Source organism: Talpa europaea, assembly GCF_964194135.1.
Source record: "Talpa europaea genome assembly, chromosome: 3".
Classification (NCBI taxonomy): Eukaryota; Metazoa; Chordata; class Mammalia; order Eulipotyphla; family Talpidae; genus Talpa; species Talpa europaea.
In genome coordinates, this window is record NC_140069.1 from 112,565,122 (window position 1) to 112,591,654 (window position 26,533).

A 26,533-nucleotide genomic window follows, 5' to 3' on the forward strand; every position below is an offset into this window, starting at 1 on the left:
GTGAAAGCATCTACTCCATGTCTATCACCTCAAAAATTGTGCTCCTGCCCACACCTTTGTGAGGGTGGAGGTGGGGTGGTGGAAGAACTCTCAACTTGATATCTAAACTCCTAACAATTTCTTAGTAAACAATATTTTATTGTTAGCTATAGGCTTTAATTGTACAAAAAAGCTCTAGTACTTATTCACCCAACATAACTGAGGCTTTCTAACTGTTGAATAATAGCTCACCATTTTAGAAGTGATAGCTAAAACCTCTGTCTACTTAAATTCAGACAATGATGCCTTAACTCCAAATGTGACTGTGTTTGGAGATAGGGCCTTTGGAGTTCAAATGAGATTGTAAAGGTAGGGCTCTAATGCAATCAGATTAGTGATCTTGTAAGTAAAGGGTGAGATTTTCTCTCTCTCCCTCTCCCCCCCCCTTCCTCTTTCTTCTCCTACATCTGCCTCTTCCCTCCTCCATGTGAGGACATGGAAAGAAAATGGTCGACTGTATTTCAGAGAGCTCTCAGCAAGAACCAAACTGGCCAGCATCTTGATCTTGACCTTCCCAGCCTATAGAATTGTGAGAAAATAAATTTCTGTTGGTTAAGCCACTAAGTCTGTTGTATTTTTTTTTTATGGCATTCCAAGCAGACTAACCCATGTTGCCATGGGTTGTAAATAAAAAGAACCCTTCCTACTAGTAGCCAATTATACATTGGCATCATTTTAAGAGACTATCTAAACTTTTAATATTCAGTGTGTTTGCATGTAAGAAAGGTAATTTTATCTGCATCTCCTTAATTCATCCAAGGCTAAAATAGAGATTCATAGAAATAAAATCTTATTTTCTGATTGTGGAAAAATCAAAGCTATCCACACCCTTTCTCAAGGGAAAGGTCTTGTATTTACAGGTTTTTTCCAACGTTATCTTCTAAGGAATAAGGGTATAGAATTAAAAATCTTTCAAAAAATCTTCTCTCCTGAGCATTTAATACTACAAAGGGCTTGGATAAAATCCAGGGAAAAGTTTCAGATAGGAATACTAGGTTCACATGGAAAGCAAACGTGCAAGCAATTTGAGGTTTGTGCTTTGGAGGTCTTTGTGTTACTTTCCCATGTCAATTTTAAGACAGGCAACACTTTAAATCTACATTGAGACAGATGCTGCCCTTTGTGGTCCAAAGAGAATAAGTCTGGTGATGAGAGAATAGCTTTACATACTGTTCTCAATCTCTTTTCACTATAATAAAGCAGATCCTAGGTTTCATTGCTCATCAGTAGCTAGAAATAAGAAGTGGGTTGGAATAATCAGGTATTTGTCAATGGCCTATGATACAATGTATTCTTAGCTGTAGGAAACACAGCACTAATAGTTTATCACCACTAAGAAATATAGATTATTTTTTCAGAGAGAGGACTGAAAATGGTAGCATTTATATATCATTCATAGAGAGCTTACAGAGCCCTGACTAGGGCTCTGTATTATGCCTGTGGACTCATGTTCTCCAATTGCCATTCACAGATCTCCATCAAACGTTGGGGTCACTGTAAGGATTTGACTAGTGTTTCACAGAGAAAATTGTTCAAATGTGTTAATTGTGACCTTGTTACACTGACCCCAATTCGGGGCATGATGCCTTCCCAAGAATACACAGCAGCTGATACTCTTTTTCTCAAAAAAAAATCTGTTCAAACCTTAAAATTCCTTACCAAATACTATAGCAATCAGATCACAGCACATGTACACCAGCCAAGTGAGATTAATGTTCCAAGTGGCACCCATTGTATTTGATCATATTCTGAGGACAGTGAAAAATTTTAATAGCAACTGTGATTTTCCTTAAAACATATCCAAACAGAAAACTCTGTCAATCATCAAAGAAAAACATTCCTTCCCTCATAGGGCACTGAGTGTCATATAAATATCTTTGCATCAGCTTCCAAAGGGTAGCCACTACTGACACCTCCGGCAAAATGTTTTATTTGTAAGGAACTCTCAGAAGAGTTCCTGGTATTTTTAGTGTGATTTGGTAAACACACTTGCAAAAATATTTGTATATGTGGGGGTGATGTATTTTAAAAACATGTTGATCAGCTTCAGCTGATATTTAGGGATGTTTCTAAGCTTCTTTAACACTTTGCTTGGTTACTGAAACTTCAAGAAAACTCTACCTTATTCAATTTCCATGTTAAAGAGTTACGTCAAAAGGAGTAGCTTTCCCAACATTTACTAGTCCTTTCCTAATCAACTGGTATGAAATTTTTGTTTTTTTTTGTGTCATTTTGATGTGTATACATTATTGCAACAGAAGGAATCTATTTTATTACAGTTCAAAAATAACTAATTTTGTTTGAATACTAAGTAAACGTGGGCAGCAAAGAGCAAACATTTATAACCCAGTTAAATGTTCTATGGGCAAATCATTCATCATTCATGGTCTTATCAGATAATATTTATTAAACAGCCACATGATGTCTCATAATAACCCTTATTTTTTATGAAAACTAACATATCTTTATTTGATATTACTATTTATTCTATAAAGTCACATTAGGATTATGTTGTTTTTGTTTATGGGACCTAGCAACTCCATGTAAATTGGATAAATAGATGCACTAACTTCTGAGGTCCCCTTTTGGTTAAAGAAAATTACTAACTGAACACTATAACAATATTATCTGTAAGTTTGTAGTTGAAGTAATAAGGCATATTTTCACTGAATTAAAATGGAAGAATAAATAAAATGGTCAAGTTGTTATAGTTTATATATTCTAATGTTGTAGGTGCTTATTAAAACAAAGGATAGAAAGTTTTATTATTATTCATATTCTTTGCATTTTGTGTGGCCTGTCTTAGCCTGTTTAGGTTGCTATAATACAGATTAGATGACATATAAACAAGGCATTTGTTTCTCACAGTTATGGAGATTGGAAGTCCATTGTCAATGCTCTGACAGTTTTGGTGTGTTCAGAGGATCTGATCCCTGGTTCATAGATGACTGTTTCTGGCAGTTCTTATGTGGCAGTGGTTGAATGGACCAGGGAGCTTGCAGGTGTCTCTCTTACAAAAACACTAATCCTATTGATGAGGGCGTGGCCCTTCTAACCTAACCATTTAGGTTTTCAGTATATGAATTTGGGGCAGACAAAAACCTTCAGCCTACACCTATGTCTAAGATGTTATATTTATACAATATTTTTGTTAATGAGCAGTAAGAGTTTATATTTTATAATTTGGTAAATTTCATAAAGTTTGCATTTTACCTGCAGATTAGAATCTGTTAAATAGTACATATTTAATTCAAATCCATTTTTTAAAATTTAATCATTATAACTGAAATTTTCTTTTAATGACTATTTAGGAATGCTTGAAGATGTTTTATAAAATTTTTATGTACCAATGAAAATTTAGAAAACATTATTTAATATAATGGTTCAAATGATAAGGATTTTAGGGTTGTTACTTTTAAAAATGGTGGGGGAGGTGATGCGGTAACAACACCTGAAGGGGGAGATCCTATACCTTTAAATCAAAAACAACATTGTAAACCATTGTTACCTCAAAAAAAAAAAAGATATCAAAACATTTTTAAATGAGCTGAAGAAATATTATTAAAAGGAAAGTTGTGGTAATCTGTATTTACAACACATTCCAGTGGTAGTGGTTAGGATAGTCAGTTATTAATCCTCCTCCTTTTAAAGCAAAGCTTGACAGAACTCCAAACTTAAGGTCTGCTTAAACCATTCAGTCTCATAAGATAGTAATTATTTGTAAGAAAGAAAGAAATGTAAATTAAGTTGAAGAACCATCTGAAAAGAACTTATACTATTAGAAATGGAACATGTTTAAGACATAGAAATATGTTTAACCCTGACTTCTCCCTTAAAGAAATAATGCATCTAATTGCAGAATAATTGAATCAGAGATATTTATTCTAATCTTAGAATTGTTCTAGATGATGTCAATTTCTATAGGTAACTGGGGATTTAATACTGACTTCCTTCTCCTAAACTATAAACATTTATTTTTATGTATGTTTTGAAAAGGTATATGAATTTTAGTTACTCTGGAAGGTTTTGAGTTATATTTTACTACAGTAAACAGCAAAGACATAAAGAAAGAATACAATTGTGATAAAAATTTAATTTTGTATTTTTACTTTGTTACTGCATTTTCATGATCTTCATGAAGTGTGATAAGTATTGCATTCAGACTAGGAAAAACACAAGAAATAAATTTTCCTAAGAACAACTAATATACTTTTTAATGCCAGTAAGTTGATTTAAAAATGAACATATCAACTTAGAATATATATCATATTAAAAATATTAAAAGAAAAATTATGGTTAATACCATTATTAACTTTGTATTTATTGAAACAAATTACTTTTAGGAATAGTTATATAGTCATTTCAGAAATGTTGTATATTTAACATCTGTAAATGGTAGTAGAAGTAAAATGCCTTTATGGAATTTTTCAAGAATAAACTAATTTCATATTTGAATAAAAGGAAAGTTTGAATGGAAATAGCAATACTAATAAGTTGAACTTTTTTGATAACTGCCCTCTAGACCAACACTAATTTTTCTTTTCTTACCCTTTTTTTTTTTTTTACCCTTTTTAATAACCAAATTACAGGATAGTGCTTTTTATTGTCCTTCTTGGTCACTATATTACTCATCAATGTTTTTCAATTTCTAAAGTAATAAAAGTGATTTATAAAAACATATATGCAATACATAAACATTAAAATGCAGAGAGATTTTATATCTAATGGTAATTCAATCAATGAGTAGACAGTGCCAGGAACTACAAGTAGTATTTGATGATATCTTCAAACTGGCTTAGATTAAGCCCCAAGTTAGAATGTTCTGTTTTATAAGCAGAATAATTCCACAGTTGAGTCCACCATATCAATACCATTAGGTTGAGTGAGATATTAATAGTGATAAATTCAATATTATAAACTCAATTATTATAAAAATGTATGTGACAGAAAACGCTGGTAATACATGCACAAATTAACTCTAAGAGGGAGATGACAGGTTGAAAAAATTTACTTAAGGTTATATTTATTTTTGTCAATAGCTCACAGTAATATGAATGACACTGATGTCCCTATGGAAACAACCGAATGCATTCAAGGTCAAGGAGAAGGTTACAGGGGCACTATCAATACCATTTGGAATGGAATTCCATGTCAGCGTTGGGATTCACAATATCCTCACCAACATGACATAACTCCTGAAAATTTCAAGTGCAAGTGAGTAAAGTAGCAAATATTATAAATTTCAGTATGTACTTGAGAAAATGAGGCTTTTTTTTTTGTTGTTTGTTTGTTTCTTTTTGCCAATTCCTGTGTTAGTGTTCCTTATATTGTGCCTAGGGATAATCAGGAGTTAAGAGGCAGATCTATGCACGCAGAGACTCTGATTCCTTTGATCTGACACTTGAATCTCAAATACAGATTTAAGAAGTACTCTAGGTGATTCTGAATCCAATGGTTGATGTACGATCTTCAGTAATCACATTCCTAGGTCTTATCCAGGTTTGTTCTGGCAAATCAATTTAATAGCCAACTAATGGTAATGACAACCAGGCAAATTTCAAACTAGTGCTTTCTTAAATTTTCATGTTAACTTTAGGGTGCATTTTTTTTTCTCTTACAAGAAGTTAAGTGGTGTACTTTTATTTCAGCCAGCATGATAAACTGATAAGCGGAAAAGCCTTGAAACAAAATATTTAAAATTTTAAATTAATGCTTTATATTATTTCTAGATTTTCTTAAAAAGTGGGGAAGTAAAACAATTATTTAGATAAATCAAGCCAATGAAACCTCCCTGCATGGTAATTATGTAGTTGTTACGTGCCTTTTCTCTCACTGCCATTTCAGCACTTGACTTTTGTTGGACAGCCACAGCCACAATGCCATCTGTTTTTAAATTGTCCACCTTGTTATGAGAAACATAAAATGATTGCTTTTGAAATTTATAACACAGGTGTCATTCATAGTGGCTTTGCTGAAATAGCACCTATAAATAACATATATTGGCTTTATGTAATTGGCTTTTAATAAGAGAGCTTAACATTTCAAGATGGAAAACTGTGAGCACCGGTTGGTCTACATACTGGAGAGAGAAGATATTTTATGGTCTTTTTAAAAGCTATTTTAACATATTTGCTTAGATAGTAAATATTCATCTGCTATGGTTTTTTTTCATTATTTATAATAACAAATACATAGTTTGCATTCAAGGTTTAGTTACCTAATTTCCTCCCCAGCAATTCACCTTCTATGCTTGATCCATGTATTTCTCACCTCAGAAATAAGTATTAAAGAAAAGAAAAGAAAAGAAAAGAAAAGAAAAGAAAAGAAAAGAAAAGAAAAGAAAAGATTAGTTAAGATAAAAGTCTTTTACATACAGAGATATCAGTAAAGACTTTCAAGAGACTTATTGAGAACTTTAAATACCTTATTTAAATCACTGGCAAAATTAAGGATGTACATGTAATAAATTGGCAACATGAAAAGTTAGGTTTTCTTTTAAAAAAAAAATTTTTATTGGGCCTCCCCGGTGGCGCAGCGGTTGAGCGCTGGGTTGTGAAGCTGCCCGCAGCCTCTGCAGTGTTGGTTCGATCCCCGACTGCTCCCCGGCCACCGGAGGAGGGTCCCACAAGGTGCGCAGACTTCACCTGCCACCCGCTGCTCCCCTCAGCAATGTACTTTGGTCCTTCTGCCTGTTCTGCTCCCCCACTCTGGCTCTGGTGAATTCTCTCACCCTCCTGCGCTTCTGACTGTATCCAGTGCTTGTATAAATAAATAAATAAATAAATCTTTTAATTTTTTTTTTTTATTTATGCATTCAAGAGCTGGGATATAGGCCAGAGATGAGGAGTGGGGGGCATGAGGGAGATTCACCAGAGACAGAGTGGGGAGCAGAACAGGCACATCTACTGAAATACACTGCTGAGGGGCGCATCAGGCTAGACAGGAGTGGTCTGCTGCGCCATGTGGGTCACCTCCTTGGCCGGGGGCTGAACTCATGCTGCAGTGGCTGTGGTTAGCTTCATAGTACTGCGTCTTAATCCCTTGCGCCACCAGGGAGGCCCCAAAAGTTAGGTTTTCTATATTACAACTAAGCCTTAATTTTATATAAATATTTACAAAGCGGGCCTACCCAGTGGTGCAGTGGATTGAGCACAGCACTGTGAAGCTGTACGCAGCCTTTGCAGCACCGGTTTGATCCCTGGCCGGCCAGGGAGATACCCACATGGCGCAGCAGACTTCTCCTGTCTCGCCTCTCACCTGCTGCTCCCCTCAGCAGTGCTTTTGGTCCATCTGCCTGTTCTGCTCCCTGCTCTGTCTCTGGTGAATCCTCTTATCCTCCCGCACCTCTGGCCTGTACCCCAACTCTTGTATAAATAAATAAAATCTTTTAAAAAAAGAAATATTTACAAAGATTTTGAGTAGCTTCTTTCATTAAAAAAAAAAAAAAACTACTTTGCAATTGTAGAAAACCATGCAGTGAATTAAGTAAATCAAAGAATGTAGAATTCAAGGAAAAAATAGTTGTTTTGTGTATATGGTAAATGTGTGATTTTGAATAGTTGAACTTTTGTTGTAAATTAGAGTGGTTAGTGACTATAAATAAAAGCCTCTTCTGCAGAAAGAGAGGTTATATGTTTTTTCTTTATTACATATGGGCTATGAAAATATAATAAATAACAGGTCAGTTTATTAAAATTGAAACAGTTGAGAGACCAAGTCTTGAGAATGAGAAGAATGAAGTACCATTTCTCTTTCATGAAGCATTGAAAGGGAAAGAATACCGACATCTGACAGCATTTATTTTAGTAATATGGGCAGTCTTAGTTATGTATAATGAATTCTAAATTGTTATAACTATCCTAAGTTGAAAAACTTAGGACTCTATTTATAGACAGTGACACATTTTGAGATTTCAGAAATGTAATAGTGCTAACTTCTCCAATGTAAGAACTCATGCAATTTACATGACCGTGCTTATTCTCATCAGGGACCTACGAGAAAACTATTGCCGAAATCCAGATGGGGCTGAGTCACCCTGGTGTTTTACCACTGATCCAAACATTCGAGTTGGCTACTGTTCCCAAATTCCAAAATGTGACGTGTCAAGTGGACAAGGTAACAGCTGACATTTTGCAGTGTGGGCATGATTAAATCCAGGGGAAATGCCTCAATGGAGAGGACATTTTACAGCAGATCTGCTTCTTGTTGGATTTGTTTTGTTAGTTAAAAAACAAAATCATCAAATCTAAAGTTGAAATTCTTTGATATATTCATTTACTCAACATTTATTTATTTATTTGAGTATATGCTAGTGCCAGGCACAGTTCTAGCCACTGCTTTAGTAAACAGAATGCAATCCTCTGCCCCCTAATTTTCAACAACAGAACACAAACAAAATTAAGATGGTGATGAGGATACTAAGCTAGTTTGTGGTAAGTGCTATGGAGAAAAATGTCCCAGAGTTAGAGGAGGGAATTATTGCTATTTCATATTTGAATAGTCTGGGAAGAGCTTGCATTTTAAGATAACTTTTATGGGGGACTTGAAAGAAGTAAGGGAGCAGCTTGTGCCATATGCATATGTTTTTAAAGAAGACACACTAGGAAGAGGAAACTGACAGGAAATAGGAGAGTGCCTGATAAATTAAAAGAAAACAGCACATCGTTGTGGCTGATAGAAAATGAGTAAGGTAGACAGTAGTAAGAGATGAGATTAGAAGGCAGCTGGGCTAAAACTGCATAAGACTTGGAGGAATTAGAAGGATTTACATTTATTTTGAAAGAGAAAAGACCCTGATTAAAGTTGTAAAATATGAATTAAAGGATACATCTGACTTAAATTTTAATTGGACCACTTTAGCTATATTATAGCAAATAGGCAGAATTTCTGAAAAGGTTCAACATAGGGGGATCTATTGAATAATTGTTTCAATAATTCAAGCAAAAGATGAGAATGATGTGGACATGGGTGTTAGCAAAGGAGATGGTGTACAGTGGTGGAACAAAAAATCCACTAACTGGAATTGCAGATGGCAACTGGAGAGAACTGTTTCAGGGAACAGTAGTAAAGTCAGATTAAAGTAGATCTTAAAGAGAAATAATTTGTTAAATATTAATAGTAATTTGAAGCTCTAGACATTTATTGTAGTATAATGAATTAAAAATAATTTTTAAGTAACCTTATTATTGTACATGACTTTAATAGTGATGGTCATGGTCAGTCCCACATTATCCTAAAGAGTTCAAGCCAAATTTAAAGCTCCATTTCATGGATTTATTGGCATTACATACTTCTATCCTCTACTACAATTTTTCATGAACAAGTTTGAAGCAGTTTTGAAGGGAACAGGGGATGAGTCTCTTTTCAGTCAATTTCACCGCTCTTTGAAAGATTCGAAAGGTCAGCTGGAAATAATGTGGAAACCAATAATTAAAGAAAGTTTGAAACCAGCTGGATCTTCTAAGTCTCTGACTTAGAATTAGTTAAACTAATTGCTGATAATTTGATGGAAGCAAATGAGAACGATTTTTTTTTGTAAGCTTCTAGTGTGTGTTAAGATGCTTTATATACATATAAAATCAAAGGCACAGACAGTAGAATATGAAGAATTTGAAAGTTAGGCACATGTTATTGCAAATATACTAAATATGCACATTAATAGATAAGAAAACTAGTTTTATGGAATTTAAATAACTTGCCTAAATTTCCAAAGGACCACAGCTGGGGTTGGATCTAACTCTCCTTAAAAGGACCTTTCCATTACTTCATCCTTTCTTCATTTCATCCATAATTTAACAATATGGTGCATTATTTCACTACCAATATATTATTCTTGAATTAGAGTTTCATGGAACAATTTGAAAATGACAAAGTGTTTCCACTTAGGTAACACACTTAGTCAATTTAACATATAGGTGTGAAATTTTGATGGACATGTAGTTGTAGGATATTGCCAGGTTAATGGTATGCATTATTATATGTATGATATGTATGTACAAACACTTGAAAGAATGTCACTATTATCCTTCTCCATATAAAAGGAAATATAAATTCCACATTTAGATTGATGATTTAGAAGTATGTATCATAAAGTACATGAAAGATAACATATCCTAAGGGAATGCGAATAGGAACATTTAAAAGTCACTTTTATAGACTGAATGTTATTTCAAAATATGGAATAGTGTTTCTTTTTAAATGTAGGACTGGAACAAACATACTTGGAAGAACTTTACTCTTTTTATATTGTTTTCATTAAGAACATAGACACTTCTATCAATGTGTCATAGAACACAAATTTCTCAATTTTAAAAAGGTGAAAAATAAAACCACATGGGACATAAAATATATGGGAGCCAGTTAAAAGTGGCTTCAATTGGTTAAATTTGTAAAAATTTGGGCATCAAACAATAGAAATAGTTTGAATATCATGTTGAATAAGAAGATAATCCATGATTCCATCTTTATATTACAACTTCTACTGCTAGAACTACTATTATTGCTATTACTGTAGCTACGACTATGAAAAGAGTACGGGAGAAGGGAAAATCCTCATTTACAGAAGAATGTCAGAGAATAAAAGAAATATGGGAAATGGAAAAATAATTATTTAAAAACAACATAGCAATAACTTACTCACAAAAAATGAATCACAGTCATTTTGTAAAAATTTTTTTGGCAATAATATGTTTATACAATGTCAAAGATCCCAACATATTTGTTGTTGTTGTTACTATATTTGAAGAGAGGGTTTTTCTTTTACACACCTTAACCAAGTCATCAGACTTATCCCCAATAATGGAATAAACTATATCCATGTCCCACATGATCATATGATGTTATTATACTCTGAGAAGGACGGAATATCACCTATGTAATATCCCTGCCTTTAATTAGATTTTATTTCTGAGAAAACAAACAGATAAAATAACATTATAGATCATTTGTAAAACATCTGACTTACGTGACTCAGAATGACATCTCATAAAATAAAATCAATGTTTCAGAAGAAAATGTTGGGAAATATATGTGTCATTCTAAAAATTCTCATTTCTCTGGTATACCTAAGAAACCATTTGTTAAATTTTTCCTTTTTTGGTAAAAAAACCTTGAAATTTTAATTTGATTCATAGACTCATAAATTTGGCTGAAAATAAAGATACTTTAATATGAGATACTCAAATCTCTCATTTGGGAATGCTTTTTAATTTTATGTTGATTTTCATGAATTCATATGATTATAAATTTGGTTTTTTGGTGTATCCCCCCCCCCCTAATATGCATTGTCTTTCTTTCCATATAACTATGTTTAGATTGTTATCTTGGAAATGGCAAAAATTATATGGGCAATTTATCCAAAACACGATCTGGCCTAACGTGCTCAATGTGGGACAAGAACATGGAAGATTTGCACAGGTGCATAAATTTCTTTCTTTGAATACATAGCATGCAGTGACAACAGCTGATCATATATTCAGATATATACATTGTTACATCTTTTTATTCTTTAATATATCATAATGTACTAGTAAAAAACTCAATTTGATTATATGGTGAAATGTCTTTTCTATGTAGAAAACTTAAATAATTGGTTTATCCAGCATATATTTGTTGATCACTAGCTATTTGAGGAGAATATGGGTATATTGAGAAAATAATTATATGAATTTATATAATTGTAATTAAATAGTAAGTCTAGTGTTTCAAAGAGTGCATATTATATGACCTTTATGTACTCATAGTTACCTATTAATAATACTACTTCATGAAATATCAATATTACCATTTTTATGTACATACATACCTTAAATAGCTTGTTATTTACTAAGATGTATAGAGACATTTTCTGGTATAACTTTGATTTTGACACAGGAAATTTTCTTTAATTAAATGAATGTACTTATCAATGAAAAGACTACTTATTTCAGAAAATTAGAGATTTTGATATTAGATATATTCACAGATGAAGAAGGTAGCATCCTTTCAACTCTAGTCATAGTGCTGGTGTGTATGGAATTTAAAATGAAGTATGATTCACAGTTGTGAAATAAAATAGATTTTTTGTTAATATGACAGAACATCTGTACTAGGATATAAAAGAAAAGTTTAGTGTTGTTTGATAAATATCTACAATGTGGTTGATTTATATGAGGTGTCACCTCATTTGGCCATCACAATCCTATGTGGAAGATATTTTTATATGTGTGGATAAGAAATTAAGGATTCAGACAGTTTGAGTCACTTTGCTTGCAGTTCTACTTTAACTTTAAAGTATTTGTTCTCTCTTGAAATAACTGACTAGTGGATCATAGAATTTCAATTAATTTACTTCACAAATAGTGGTAGTTCTAAATCAGTGCTAACATAAATACAATGCCATTCACAAATGTGTCACTGAACGATTATGCTTTCTATTGATCATATTTAAAGAAACAAAATTAATTTTAATAGTATATTTTACTAATTCAATAGATCTAATACTTTCTCATTTTAATATGTATTCAATATAGAAATTATTGAGATCCTTTATAATCTTTTATCATATTGAAGTTTCAAAATCTATTTTATATCTGCAATGACAGTACATCTCAATTTGGACTAGCTATATACCGATTTCCCAGCAGTCACACATGGCTAATGGCTACAGTACTAGACACTATAGCTCTAGGACTTCAAAGACATCTAGATTTGTGCCCTTCTGGATCTTACAGCCTAATATGGGATGCTAGCAAACAGCAAATGCCAATACCACATTACAACACATCTGATTTTATTGGGATGCAAAGAGAAATGTAACCCAGCTATAGATGGTCAGGAAAGTTCCCTAGAGGAAGGCACATGAACTGGGACATAAAAGATAAGTAGGACCTGGGCGAAGGGTGTGTAGAAAGAAGAGTACATCAGGCAGAAGGATTAGCTTGTGCAAAAATCCAAATATTGAAGTGTTTGAAAATCATAAATAATTTTGATAAGGTTGAAACAGTATAATTTATTCAATGTCCAAAGAGAAAAAATTCTTGAGTGTTGAGACTGTAAGTTGTGTTAAGAAGTTTGGATTTTATCCTAAGTATTAAAGGAATTCATTAAAGAATTTTAAGTAAGACCAGGCATGATTAAAATTACATGCCAACTGTAACACTGCTGTTTTTGAAAGTATTTTTAGGTACATGGTGCAATGGATCCAGCCTTACAAATTTGTGAGACAGTTCTACCCATCTCCTCCAAATTCAAATACTTGCAGTAACTTTACATTTTGGTGGTGGAAGTATTTATATCACAGATATTAGCAAGGGAATCCTATAAAAAAAAAAGTCTCCTCTCACTGCTTCCATACTCCTCAGAGTACCAGTTGTTAAACATTTACTAGTTTACTATTGGAAATATGTGCATATTTATTCAGGAACCATAATAGTAATGACTCTTAATTCATTGAGGTTAGGTTTGAATTTTGGAAATATTTAAAAATCATTTGGAAATACTTTGTACCCTGAATGATTAGTTTTCAGGGTACCATTTTGACTTCAACTGAGTAAGGAAATGAGACAGCATGTGTGTTTTATATGTTAAATATATTCATTTTCTGACAGCTTTGTTAATTTTTGAATAGTATGTAATTTTTTTCCTTGGTTTTTGAACATAAACACAAGAAAGAGCCATGTATTTAACCCCTACTTTACCACTAACAAGCCATGTGACTTTGGGAAAATTAATTGTCCTTTTCAGATTTCAATTTCCTCAAATATAAAATGGCATAACCTTGAAAACTGTCTCATTAGGCTGTTCTAAGTTTCTATATTTACACCACATAAAATGGAATCTGACTCATAGTAAGTACTAAATGTGTTTGCTGTTATTGATCTAGAAAAAGAACCTGAGTTTGGAAAAATAGTGTGTGTTTCCATTTCTAAACTTTTCCTATTTTTTTTTAAATGACACCTTGATTACATCCAAACAGGTTAGTTAATAATTAATAATACAAAACAAATTCAGACAGATGTTTAGTTTTCATGACCATCAGTATAATTTGACTTCATTAATGCTACTGAGGTAAATACAAATATTGATAACATGTGAGTAAGGATTGCTTGTTTTCCTTTTGTAATAAACTTCCTAAAGATGTAAAGTGAGAAGTTCTTTAGTTAAGATATAAACCATTACTCATTTATTGATAAACATTTATTTTGTTTATAGATAAATATAAGCAAATGTATGACCCATGAAATTTCAGAATTTTATTTCAATAGCATATTATTATGAAATTACCAATGCATCTTTCTGTGCTTTGTCATACTAATGTTATTGTTGCTTCATATGTTTCTTAAATATAAAACTATACTTTACAATGGCTTGTGTTATCCATATATTTTATAACCTTGATCTTCTTTGCTATCTGCTCTCTTTTAGACAATGCTTCTCCAATTCTATGCAGATGGGTATTGTTACTTTGTCACTGTAATTATAAAATAGAAGTCACAAACCCTTTTATCACTTTATCTATGGTAATTATGCAGCCTTATTTCATATTTCTGGGTTAAAGAACATGTTTTCAAACTTTAGGAAAAAGAACAACAAAAAAATGTTAATCAAAATAACCAAACTTCACACCAAATAGAAACTTGCATTTTATCTTCAATCAAAGTTATGTGCTAAGAGTATATCTTCTCAATAGTGTTTTGTTTTCTTGGATGACATGAGTGTCTTGTCATGGTAACAGTTTGTTGTTTATGTAGGCATATCTTCTGGGAACCAGATGCTAGTAAGCTGAATAAGAATTACTGCCGAAATCCTGATGATGATGCCCATGGTCCCTGGTGTTACACAGGGAATCCACTCATTCCTTGGGATTATTGCCCTATTTCTCGTTGTAAGTACATCAGTATTCTTTTAAAGATGAAATATCTTAAATTACAGGATCTACTCTAAATTATTATCTTAATCAGAGGAGGAAATAATATATGAGGCTGGAATTGTTCTGAAAATGAGGATGCATTCAGACACATGCACACACACACACACACACACACAATCAATCTCTCTCCCTCTCCCGGCCCCCCCACCCCCCGCTTTCTCTCTCTTTCCTCTAAAAAAGGACAAATTATGCTGAAGGATTTCCTTCCTCAGAAGATTCCTATTTGGAAACCAGACACAGTCAATGGCCATTGCTCTAATATAACTGAGCTAGAAAGACCTCTCCCCTTGTCTTCAACAATACTACCTATTTAGCCTCTGAAAGTAGCAGAGCTCTTAGCAAAGTCCCCAGACTGCTAGCAGATCAATGAGCTGACTTGAAAAACGGTGAATCCATCTTCTTTTCAGTTTTTTAGACCAAGACTAAGAAGACTAGAGCATTCTATCCACTTCTCTGAGCTTATTGAAAGGATATTAGTGTATAAAAGACATATGCAAAGTATATATGTAGCTGGTATGTATGCTACATATGTTGCTCAGTCATATTAGAGCAATGGCCATTGGTTTCCAAATAGGAATCTTCTGAGGAAGGGAAATCCTTGAGCATAATTTGTCCTTCTTTAGAATTCTAAATTTGTAAATACCACGGTGACTTAATTTTAAGACATAAATATAGTTAAGTATAAAATGGTCCCATGGAATCTCAGGGAACTGTGATTTAGTTTATAAACCTGAGTGACACAGGAGTCTAATAATTTAAAAGTTTTCAAAATTATTTTCAACTAACATTTGTAAACTAAAAGTAATGTGCTACTGAAAGATTTCAAAGTGTTGTTAGTATTTGATTAAATACTATTGAAGATAACTCATTTTTATTTCAATGTATTCTGAACATTAATTTCAATAAATACTTTTACAGTGTCACTTTTCTAACTAGTATTTATTGCCAGGATTTATTTACATTTTCCTCTTGGTGAAAGGTTAATAAAATTTATAGCTAAAAAATTTGAGTTATTATTTGCTTAACTGCAGAGACTATAGATCATTTTCACACTGTACATTTGTATTACAAAACATGTAAAGATTTTTATTCCTTTTTAAAAAATTCCTACTAATATTTAATATATATTTTTAAGGTTATCAAATGTGCAAAAACAAAACTGCAGAAATGTTATTATGTTTGTCTATACACATACACACTTAGTCGTTCTTAGAAAAATCTTAAAACTACTGAAAATATAGTGTTTAAAAGCTTCAACTTCAACTCTGACTTACTTTTCTATAGGTAAAATTTTAATGTTTGATAGATTTTCCTTGTTCAAATTTAGGTTGAATAAATATATAGTTTGTGTATATATGTATGTGTGTGTATATACATATGTAAGACACATGTTACATATGTTTATACGTTCAGTTTTGAGTACTGTTGTAAAGAAAGTGGGGAGGAAGTCAAAGAAAACCAAGGGACTGTCCTGGTGGCTCAAGAGGTTAAAGTATCAGTATTATGAATCTATGGCAGCCACTGCAGCAAGAGTTCAATCCCCTGCCAGGGAGCGAATCCACATGGTGCAGCAGACCTCTCCTGGCTCACCCACTGCTCCCCTCAGAAGTGTGTTTCAGTCACTCCATCTGTTCTGCTCCCCACTTTGTCTCTGGTGAATCCTCTCAACCCCACCTCACCTCACACCCCAGCTCTTGTATGCATAAATAAATAAAATAAATATTTAAAAAAAACTGAGAAAAGTATTCAATAATAAAATGCAAAAGGCCTGGAAAGCCATTTCTCAAACTTTTGCTAAGTGTGTGACAAAAGAACTTGTAGTGACACTTAAAAATTCCTAATACATTTGTTTTTAATTGAGGTAATATTAGGATGTTCCCCTCAGGTACTGTCACTGTAGTACACCCACGACTAAAATCACCCATAGCCCACCACCATAGTCCATTGTGCCGGTTCGATTCCTGGCCTGCCAGAGAGATTCCCACATGGCGTGGCAGACCTCTCCTGTCTCACCTGCTGCTCCCCTCAGCAGTATATTTCGGTCCTTCTGCCTGTTCTGCTCCCTGATCTGTCTCTGGCGAATCCTCTCACCCTCCCATACCTCTGGGCTTGTACCCCAGTGCTTGTATAAATAAATCTTAAAAAAAGAAAAAAAAAACCCTTGGATTTTCTTGAGGGATGGATTGTAAAAAAAAAAAAAAAATTCCTAATATAGCCACTCATAATCTCCAGAAATCTAACCTTAAGTGGTAGTACAGCTTATTCTAAAGTATGAGAAACATTGCCTGAAAGTAAATTAAATATATATATATATAAGTATAAATTATTAAAACCCAAAATTTACAACATCTACACATTTTTGATTCACTTAAATATTTTAGTAAGGTATAACAATGAACTATGAACTTTATTGACCTTTTACCTTGATGCTTTGTAATAGGAGACTGGATGTGCAATGAAGGATAGAACATATAGCCTAGGGCCTTCCTGGTGGCACAAGGGGTTAAGATGAAAACTATGAAGCAATCTGCAGCCCTGCAGCACAAGTTCAATCCCCAGCCGGCCAGGGAGCTACTCACATGGTGCAGCAGACTCACCCAATGCTCCCCTCAGCAGTGTACTTCAGTTAATCTGCCTATTCTGTTCCCTACTCTGTCTCTGGTGAATCCTCTCACCCCCACACCTCTGGCTTGTACCCCAGTTCTTGTATGCATAAATAAATACATCTTTTAAAAAAGAAGAACATATAGCCTAGTCTTACTCATCACAACAACATAAGTGATAAATACTTAGTTTTTTTATTTTAGAATTTCCAAGTAATTAACTTGAGTGGAAAACCAATATCCTTGATGTTTTAATGACCATAATCACTCTCAATCCTAATTTGTACTATGAGTTTAAACACTGACCTCATTTGACTCAAAAACAAAACCTTCCCCTAGGATAAGCTAAAGGAAAAGGGAAATGATGAAATTTATATGGTCACCTTTACACTTATTCATTTAAAATCCCACATCTGAAAAAGGAACATAAATAAAAATCCTCTAGCGTGTATTAATTCTCTTGAGATTCCCCATAAATAACAATCAAATTTGCATCTATTGCAAAGGACTCCATATGCCATTACTGTGTTGTTGCCAGTTTAATTGAGCTCAGGGCATTTCCAGGGATTAACAACCAGCTGGATCTAAATAGTGTCTGACTAAACTCTATGTCATCAATTCTGAACAGTCAGACATTAAACTCCAGGAAATGTCTTGTGCCTCATTCATTATTGTGTATTTTCAAATCCTAGTTTCTCCTAAGCCTTTCTTTTTGTAGTAATTAGACCCCAGATGGGAAGTTTGGAAAAAAAGAAGAATTAAATTATGAGGTTTTAGTAAGATCTAATTTGTGTTTCCAGTGGTCTCTTTTTCCATACTTTTTTTTTTTTTACCACCATCTGGAAAGACTGATCTTTGAAATATTCTAAGAAAACATAATTATATTTTGTTATCCTTTTTTTCTATTATTGACATTGATTTCTATCTTCTAGAATTCTTGAAGAGTTTTCTGACATGTGACGTTTCAATTATCCTCAATCATATAAAGATAAAATTAAATTTTAGAAAAAAAGAAACAGTCCAAATTACAGTAAAAAAAAAAAAAAGAGTCTATCTATAGGAATGTTTCAAGCAAACAATAATAAGCATTTGGTGCTATTCAGTGGAATGTCCATTATGTACAATGCAATGAATCTTAGTATGAAACAGCTCTTCAATGTCAAATGCATAACTCAAGCTGCCAGTGCTCCCAAGCCACACACCAGAGAGCTTTCATAGTTATAAAAGGGGCCTTTCTCACATTATCTACTACCAGTAGATAGTTGCCTTCAATATTGTCCAGTAAGGATGATACATAATTAGTCAAAAGAGTACTATATTTTGTCCTTGAAAGTAAATAATTTTAGTAGATTATCCAATTCATAGATATTTGCATTTCAATATGCAGCTTTGCTTCTGTATAGCAGAAATTATATATATATGGATTATATATGTATATATTTATTTTACAGGTGAAGGTGATACCACACCTACAATAGTCAATCTAGACCGTAAGTAATATTCTAAAATATGTAACATATTTGAGTCTCTATGTCGGAAGTAATACCATCATTTACTTCATAGAAAAATATTTTATCATTATACTAACACCCATCATAAAAAAGTTTATTTAAAAAAATATATTTTTCTATGTGCACAAAGGCAACTTTATACTAGATATCAAAATTCAATGCTTTATCAGAAAATCTTTAAGATTTTATTTGACTTTGAAAAGAGCATTTGTATTTACTTTTGATTTGGGCACAACGTATGTAAAGAACTTCACTATCCTTGAAATTAGAATGTAATGTCATGAATAAACCCATAAGTTTGTAAAGTTATGCATACTCCTGTTGTAGCTGTAAAGCTATTTGCATGTGCTACAGTCTACGAGGCAAAAGATGACAGGATCTGAGAGGTTCAGTTAATCCTCAGTTTAAGAAAATCTGTTGGGAGCTGCTTATTTTTGATTTTCACATATTTCTTGGGCTGAATGAAACTATTCAAGTGTTTTGATTTAAGAGACCACCTGCTGTGTCCCAAGCTGAGGAAGCAAATGGAAAACTGTTCTAGATCATGGACAGGAATATAAAGGATAAGGCAATGAATACAGAGGAGGGTCAGGAAAAAGTTTACTCCAAAGAATTATGTATTATGTCATTTGGACAGAGTGACTAGGACATAATAATTACATCACTTGGATAGAATTTCAATATATATAATGCTAGTATTGTTTCAAAATAGCTCTTCATCCTCACTGTACATACAAATTCAGAAGCAATAAACCAAATATAGTTTGTTTTTCACCCAGTCTTTTGATTTCCACTGAAATGTAAAAACAATCATTATATATAACATTGTTGCACTTTATGTTGAGGTTGGTGAGGAAATACAATTAATGTTAAACCTGAAGAACTAGTACTTAGTGCTCTGTGGGCAAAGCCACTGTCATTGTCATGGGAATGCCACCAACCTTAAGTTGACTTGTTTTTCTGTGTTACTTGTCCACTTAGATGGGACTGTAAACATTCTGGGTTTGACAGGGGACTGTAGTCATAGAATTTACCTTCTCCTCAAAAAAATGTTCTTTTGACACAATTAGAGTAGTTATATTTCTCTAGTTATCACTGATTATTTCAAAATGTTATGTTCGGTCCTCTTTTTAGATCCTGTAATATCGTGTGCCAAAACAAAACAATTGCGAGTTGTAAATGGGATTCCAACACGAACTAATGTAGGATGGATGGTTAGTTTGAAATACAGGTAAATATTAGTAGAAAGAAATTATACTATTAGGATTATTTGCAAAAGTCATATTCTCAGCGGTATGGCCATGCATGGTCATAAAAATTGTGCCCTCCACATGAGCAGCCATATGAGAGGGGACTGATCATAATTTGCTTGCTGAAATTTAAGTCTTGGTTTTTCTCATTTATGCCCCTTCCTAGTGCCTTCTTAAGAGTTCAAAAAGGAGCACATGTGTTGTCATTGTCCTTGATTGGAAGTGACAAATTCCAATCCTATTCAGTCCTATTTGAGCAAAAGACAACTACTTACACTTTGTTTCCACCATAGCAGTTTTAATACATATGTCATCACTTTCCCAATCTAGGATATCATGACTTTATTTTCTAACATGCCTGTGTATATAAATGTTGTATTTGTTTTTAATTTCTGCTTTTTTTCACTGTAATTCTAATGAAAATGGCAATAACTTTAAATTCAAGAATATTTCATCATAAAACAGATGAACAAACTTGATAATTGAATAGTCTTGCTTTTGTAATATCAGCATGGATAAAAAATTCTTGACATATCTATTTCTTACTGCTCTGAAGAATTAATGACATATCCTATGTAACCCACTTAAAATACAGTAAAAAATTAAGCTAGTCAATATGTGTAATAGTTAAATATTGAAAATAAAAGTTAACATTTGAGCTTACTCTCTACTACATATATTATTCTAGATGGCAATCAGAGTCTTAAAATTTGTCATTTATCCATCACTATTGGAACCTCATCATGCAACAGACCCCAAACTGCACCTAAGGGAAAACTTTGCTTTACCTTGTTTTCTAGAAGCTATGTTTCTTCCTCCAAATTTTATGCTGCTGTTCCCACTACAAGTTTTCACTTTCTTCCTCCATAATTTATACAGGGAAAATCTTTCTTAGTCTTCAAATACGAAGTTGGATACTTTCTTTTTGGAAAACTACTTGTTCCTTTACCTCTAGCATCTTAGAGTAGTGGAAGAAAGTATATATATATATATATTTTTTTTTAAAGATTTATTTATTTATTTATACAAGCACTGGGTACAGTCAGAAGCGCGGGAGGGTGAGAGAATTCACCAGAGCCAGAGCGGGGAGCAGAGCAGACAGAAGGACCGAAGTACACTGCTGAGGGGAGCAGCGGGCGGCAGGAGAGGTCTGCGCGCCATGTGGGACCCTCCTCAGGTGGCCGGGGAGCAGCCGGGAATCGAACCGGCGCCGCGGAGGCTTCGGGCAGCTTCGCAACCCAGCGCTCAACCGCTGCGCCACTGGGGAGGCCCAGAAAGTATATATTTTTAATGCAATTAAATCACAGTGCCATTAGAATCAAATAGAAACAACTTAAAATTGAAAATCTCTTGAGTAAGTCAATTCTTTGCAAGCATAGAGTTCATTTTCTTTGACACCTATGACTTTAGATCACAATGTAGGTGATGACTACAGTTGTCTTTCAGTATGTCCTCTCAAGGAGCAACTTATCAAATTTTATAAATATTTATGTTGATGACTGTGGTATAACTGTTCTAGGTATATAGTATCAATATAGATTTGTGAGGCTAAGAAGACAAAGTTGATTGTGTATTATGAATCTTTAATGAAGACTATAAAAATGTGGGGAGGGGTTCACTTTATTATATGAACTACTCCAAGAATGCACATGTCTGAATTACTTGGTGATTCTTTGTAGTACTCTGGGCAGAAAGAGGCATGTGCTTGTGAATTTATTATTGCAAATAGGAGAATGTGTAAGTATATGCCTTTGGGAGTTTCCATCCTCCAAGAAGCAAGTGAAATTGTTTTTGATCAAATCAGAATAATATAAACTTTTAGAGAAAAAAAAATCCTTTTAAGTCTAAGTTTTTAGTAATAACAGCTGTTTAGTGATTCTTCCAGAGCACATACTAAAAGGAATAGGAATTAAAACTCAATATATACTCTTATCCTCCTGTGTGGTACAGGCCATAAATAGCTGTGGTCTCAGTCTGGGAATCTTCTTCTATTACTCTATGAAGCATTGAACATCTGTACTCTTTGGAAATGAAATTATGAAAGGTTGTACTTTTACCATTTCTCTGCCAGAAAAAAAAGGATTTACAGATTTTGGATATCATCAAATAAGTGTACTAGTATGTATTATTCTCTATAAGTATTCTATAATATACTATAATAATTTTTTGGAAAATCATTTTAATTATATAAATGGAATATTGTTATATAAAGGTAATGAAACAAGGGTAGCAATATAATATATAATATTGCTACCACTAGATGGTTTTCAGTGTTTGAATAAAAACTCAAATCTGTCCTTTTCATGATTCATACTGAATTTTAATTAGGAGTACATTGCTTTTGTTGTTTTGTGTTTACTTATCCTATATTTGTAGCATAAACCTTTTATCACAAGGATAGACACCCACATGTGTGAACATGTGTATTGGGAGTGTATCTTGATGTGAATGAATGGGTTCCTTACACAAAAGTAAAGTTTGTTTCACAAAATTCTAATCACATTATTAAAAAAAAGTACTAATGTTACAATCAGCAAATGCCATCAGATAAAAGAATTACTTCTTTTATTTGAGTTGGGTTAATTTCTACATTTTCCTCTCAAATGCTTTTATTTTTAACAAATGCAGCCATAGATTTTCATTAATTGGCAGGCACCCTTTGTGCACAGATGTTACTTGTTTCTCTTTCCTCTTTCTCATAGAAATAAACATATCTGTGGAGGATCGTTGATAAAGGAAAGTTGGATTCTTACTGCAAGACAATGTTTCCCTTCTCGGTAAAGTGTTTCTGAAACCAATATTTGTTTTGATCATTAAAAAATATATATGGCTTCCACTAAGCTTTAGGCTTAGAATGTGTATCCATTTAATAGAGGTACACCAGCATGGGATGAAAAATTACTATTATTCTTAGATTTGGTTTATGACTTACATTATTTTAGTTGATATTCACTTACTGGGTTCTGTATGCTCTTTTCACAACTAGCATTATTCTCATTTGGGGAGAAATTTTTGTTAGAATTATGTAAATAATTTTTACCTCAACATCCAACTATATGTTCTATTTTTAGATAAAAATTACTTTCTTAAGTTATCAACAAACTTTTCTCAATCTTCGTTTCTCCTTTCTTATGTGAAGTCAGATTCAAATTCATCCTAGGAATAATTTTCAATGACAATTAACCTAAGAAAAATATTAAGAGGCAGTGTTTGTAAGCATACTTCCTGATTCTCACCAAGGTACTTTTGATTTTATTAGGATAAATTTTCAACCCCATTAATAAACCAAAAATGCACAGATGAAATAGAAAGAAAAATTTGCCATAAAAATCATAATTCATGTCATGTGCTTTACCTGAGAATTTTTCACAAATGACTTACTCTTTAAGGAGCATAATCAATTTTTTAAAAATAGCCATTTAGAATTTCAGCAGTTGAAGGGCTCTTCCTACTTATATATTCTTGTAATATCGAGAATATCTCATAACAAATGTATTACTCTTTTTTTAAGATTTATTTATTTATGGATACAAGAACTGGGGTACAAGCAAGAGGTGTGGGGGGGTGAGAGATTCGCCAGACAGAGTGGGGAAAAGAATAGGCAGATCGGCTGAAATACAGTGCTGAGGGTAGCAGCAGGTGAGTCAGGAGAGGTCTCCTGCGCCATGTAGGTAGCTCCCTGGCCAGGGATCGAACTCATGCTGCAGTGGTGGTGGATAGCTTCATAGGTTGCATCCACCAGGGAGGCCCCAAATGTATTACTCTTTATTATACATTTGTAATTGACATAACACTGGTTTACAACATCTCTCATATATATGAGAATATATATATATTATATATATAATATATATATATATATATATATATATAAGGCACCCACAGTTTTCCACTAAAGTCTTTGTAATACTTTAAACTAAAATTTAAATTTAGGTTACATATCCACGCTTATAAGCTAAAATAACATGTATAATAATAATATTACACAATCTAAAATTATATTTTGCATTTAAATTTTTACCTAGAAACAAAGATTTAAAAGATTATGAAGCTTGGCTTGGAATTCATGATGTCCATGGAAGAGGAGATGAGAAACGCAAACAAGTTCTAAATATTTCCCAGCTGGTATATGGACCCGAAGGATCAGATCTGGTTTTACTGAAGCTTGCTAAGTTAGTTCCTTAAGAAAGTTTTGAATTTTTAACCTAGACTAGAACTGTTGAAGAATTACCTTCTTTCTCATACACATTTATTAAAATACATGTCACATGTCATGTATGTATGTATACATTTTCAAAAATGAAGCTGTATCATCAGTATTTTAAAACCAAAGCTTAGTGAGCATTATTTGATAAATTTAACAGATACAATAATGTTATAAAAATCAATGGTCCTTTATTCATAAATGTTAGCAAATAATCATATTTTGACTACTCAAAATTTCTTCAGTATATATTAGACATTTCATCTTTTTCTTTAAGATACAAGACTAGAACTATAATAATTAAACATTAACTTTCAATTAATGAGTTAATTTTGTGTTGAATCTATCAATAAAATTATATTTTCTCTTTTCAGGCCTGCTGTCCTTGATGATTTTGTTAATACAATTGATTTACCAAATTATGGATGCACAATTCCTGAAAAAACCACTTGCAGTGTTTATGGCTGGGGCTACACTGGATGTAAGCTATTTTTAAATAACATATTTTATAAAAACAATTCTGTATTTGTGACTTATTTTCTCACCTCGCCCTGTGCTCATTAACTGTAACTATTTTGCACCATTTTAGTGATCAACTTTGATGGTCTATTACGAGTAGCACATCTCTATATAATGGGGAATGAAAAATGCAGCCAGTATCATCAAGGGAAAGTGACTCTGACTGAATCTGAAATATGTGCTGGGGCTGAAAATATTGTATCAGGACCATGTGAGGTAAAAAGGGAGTCTTAAAATAATGAATATGTGTTGGACATCATAGTTTCTCTTGTTTGTTTTTATTCTATTTCTCACAAACCAAAAACCATGTATACCAACCTATTCTAAGAAAATGGAATTAGGAAAGATAACCATATATTATTAGCCTTATATATTTTTTCTACTAAACAGTAGGACAACCCTATCTTTCATTAGCAGCAAATTATGATGACACTTGTTTCTGCCCCCAAAATAAATTCATTAATTAACAAATACAACCAGAATGCTAATGGAAAGCTATTCAAAGTAGCAATTTATAATATGCAGTTTGATATATTATCTTGCATTTTTGTAATGTTTTCTTAACTTATCTTCCCAAATGGACTCTATTAGTAATATTATTAAAACATACATGCCTGGGTTTAAACATTCAAATGTGTTTTTGGTTAAGCCTGTGTGTGCATGTGTGTGTGTGTGTATGTGTATGTGTCTTTAAACAAATTCTGGTTTAAAAAATCAAAAGGTTAAAGTTTGTGGCTTCAATAGTTTGGATATTTTCATTTGTTAGTCAACTGTTCTTTCAACTTGGCAGTGTTCCTATCCCTATTTTACATAGACAAGCTGTTAAACTGTTATTTTAGATGTACTTTGAATGTAAGATACATGCTTTGCAAGAATGAAAGCTGTGTATACTGTGTATTATATTATGTATAGCACAGCATAGAATGATTTCAATAATACTGAAATATCCTTTGACATGTAGGAAACTGCCCTAAGTAGGGAGCATAAATATGTTTTGAAGTGCATGTGTTATATATATATAATTATATTTAATATATATATAATGTTATATTTTATATATATATAATGTTTCTTTGAGTTTTTTTTAATGAGGTAACATTGGTTTACATTAAAGAAAATGTTTATTAAGTTAGAGTTTTAGAACTACATTATGTGTTTGTAACTATTTTCAAATTTGGTGTTTATCCAGTAAATCAGTGTGCTGTGTTTATTTAACAAGTTAAAATGTACTAGGGGAAAAGTTTATTTATTTATTTATTTCAGTAAAAGTCCTGTAAGGACAAGGTTTTTTTTTTAATGCTTTTAAAGCAAGAAGACTAACAAATTATAAGCATGTATGCACATAATCAGCACATGCATGACGCAAAAATTGACAGGCTTGAGAAGATAGATAGCTTTACACTAATAGAGATTCTAATACCCTATTTTCAATAATGGATAGACTAAAAGAACAGAGATCTTAAGTAACACACTAAAACACCTCACCATACAAGACATTC

The 26,533-nt window shown here is 32.8% G+C and overlaps 1 protein-coding gene across 2 annotated transcripts in view; it reads left to right on the plus strand.

Annotated features, from left to right (window-relative positions):
- HGF (hepatocyte growth factor) overlaps positions 1–26,533 on the plus strand; it is a gene marked incomplete at both ends in the record, with an annotated part of 57,458 nt that overhangs the window by 27,793 nt on the left and 3,132 nt on the right. For both annotated transcript variants that reach the window (XM_084230941.1, XM_084230942.1), the window contains 10 exons: positions 5,079–5,253; positions 8,027–8,154; positions 11,352–11,454; positions 14,769–14,902; positions 19,002–19,040; positions 20,196–20,292; positions 23,014–23,088; positions 24,337–24,483; positions 24,890–24,996; positions 25,105–25,250. In XM_084230941.1, coding sequence (XP_084087067.1) covers positions 5,079–5,253; positions 8,027–8,154; positions 11,352–11,454; positions 14,769–14,902; positions 19,002–19,040; positions 20,196–20,292; positions 23,014–23,088; positions 24,337–24,483; positions 24,890–24,996; positions 25,105–25,250 — 1,151 coding nt within the window. The remainder of the gene's footprint in view (positions 1–5,078; positions 5,254–8,026; positions 8,155–11,351; positions 11,455–14,768; positions 14,903–19,001; positions 19,041–20,195; positions 20,293–23,013; positions 23,089–24,336; positions 24,484–24,889; positions 24,997–25,104; positions 25,251–26,533) is intronic.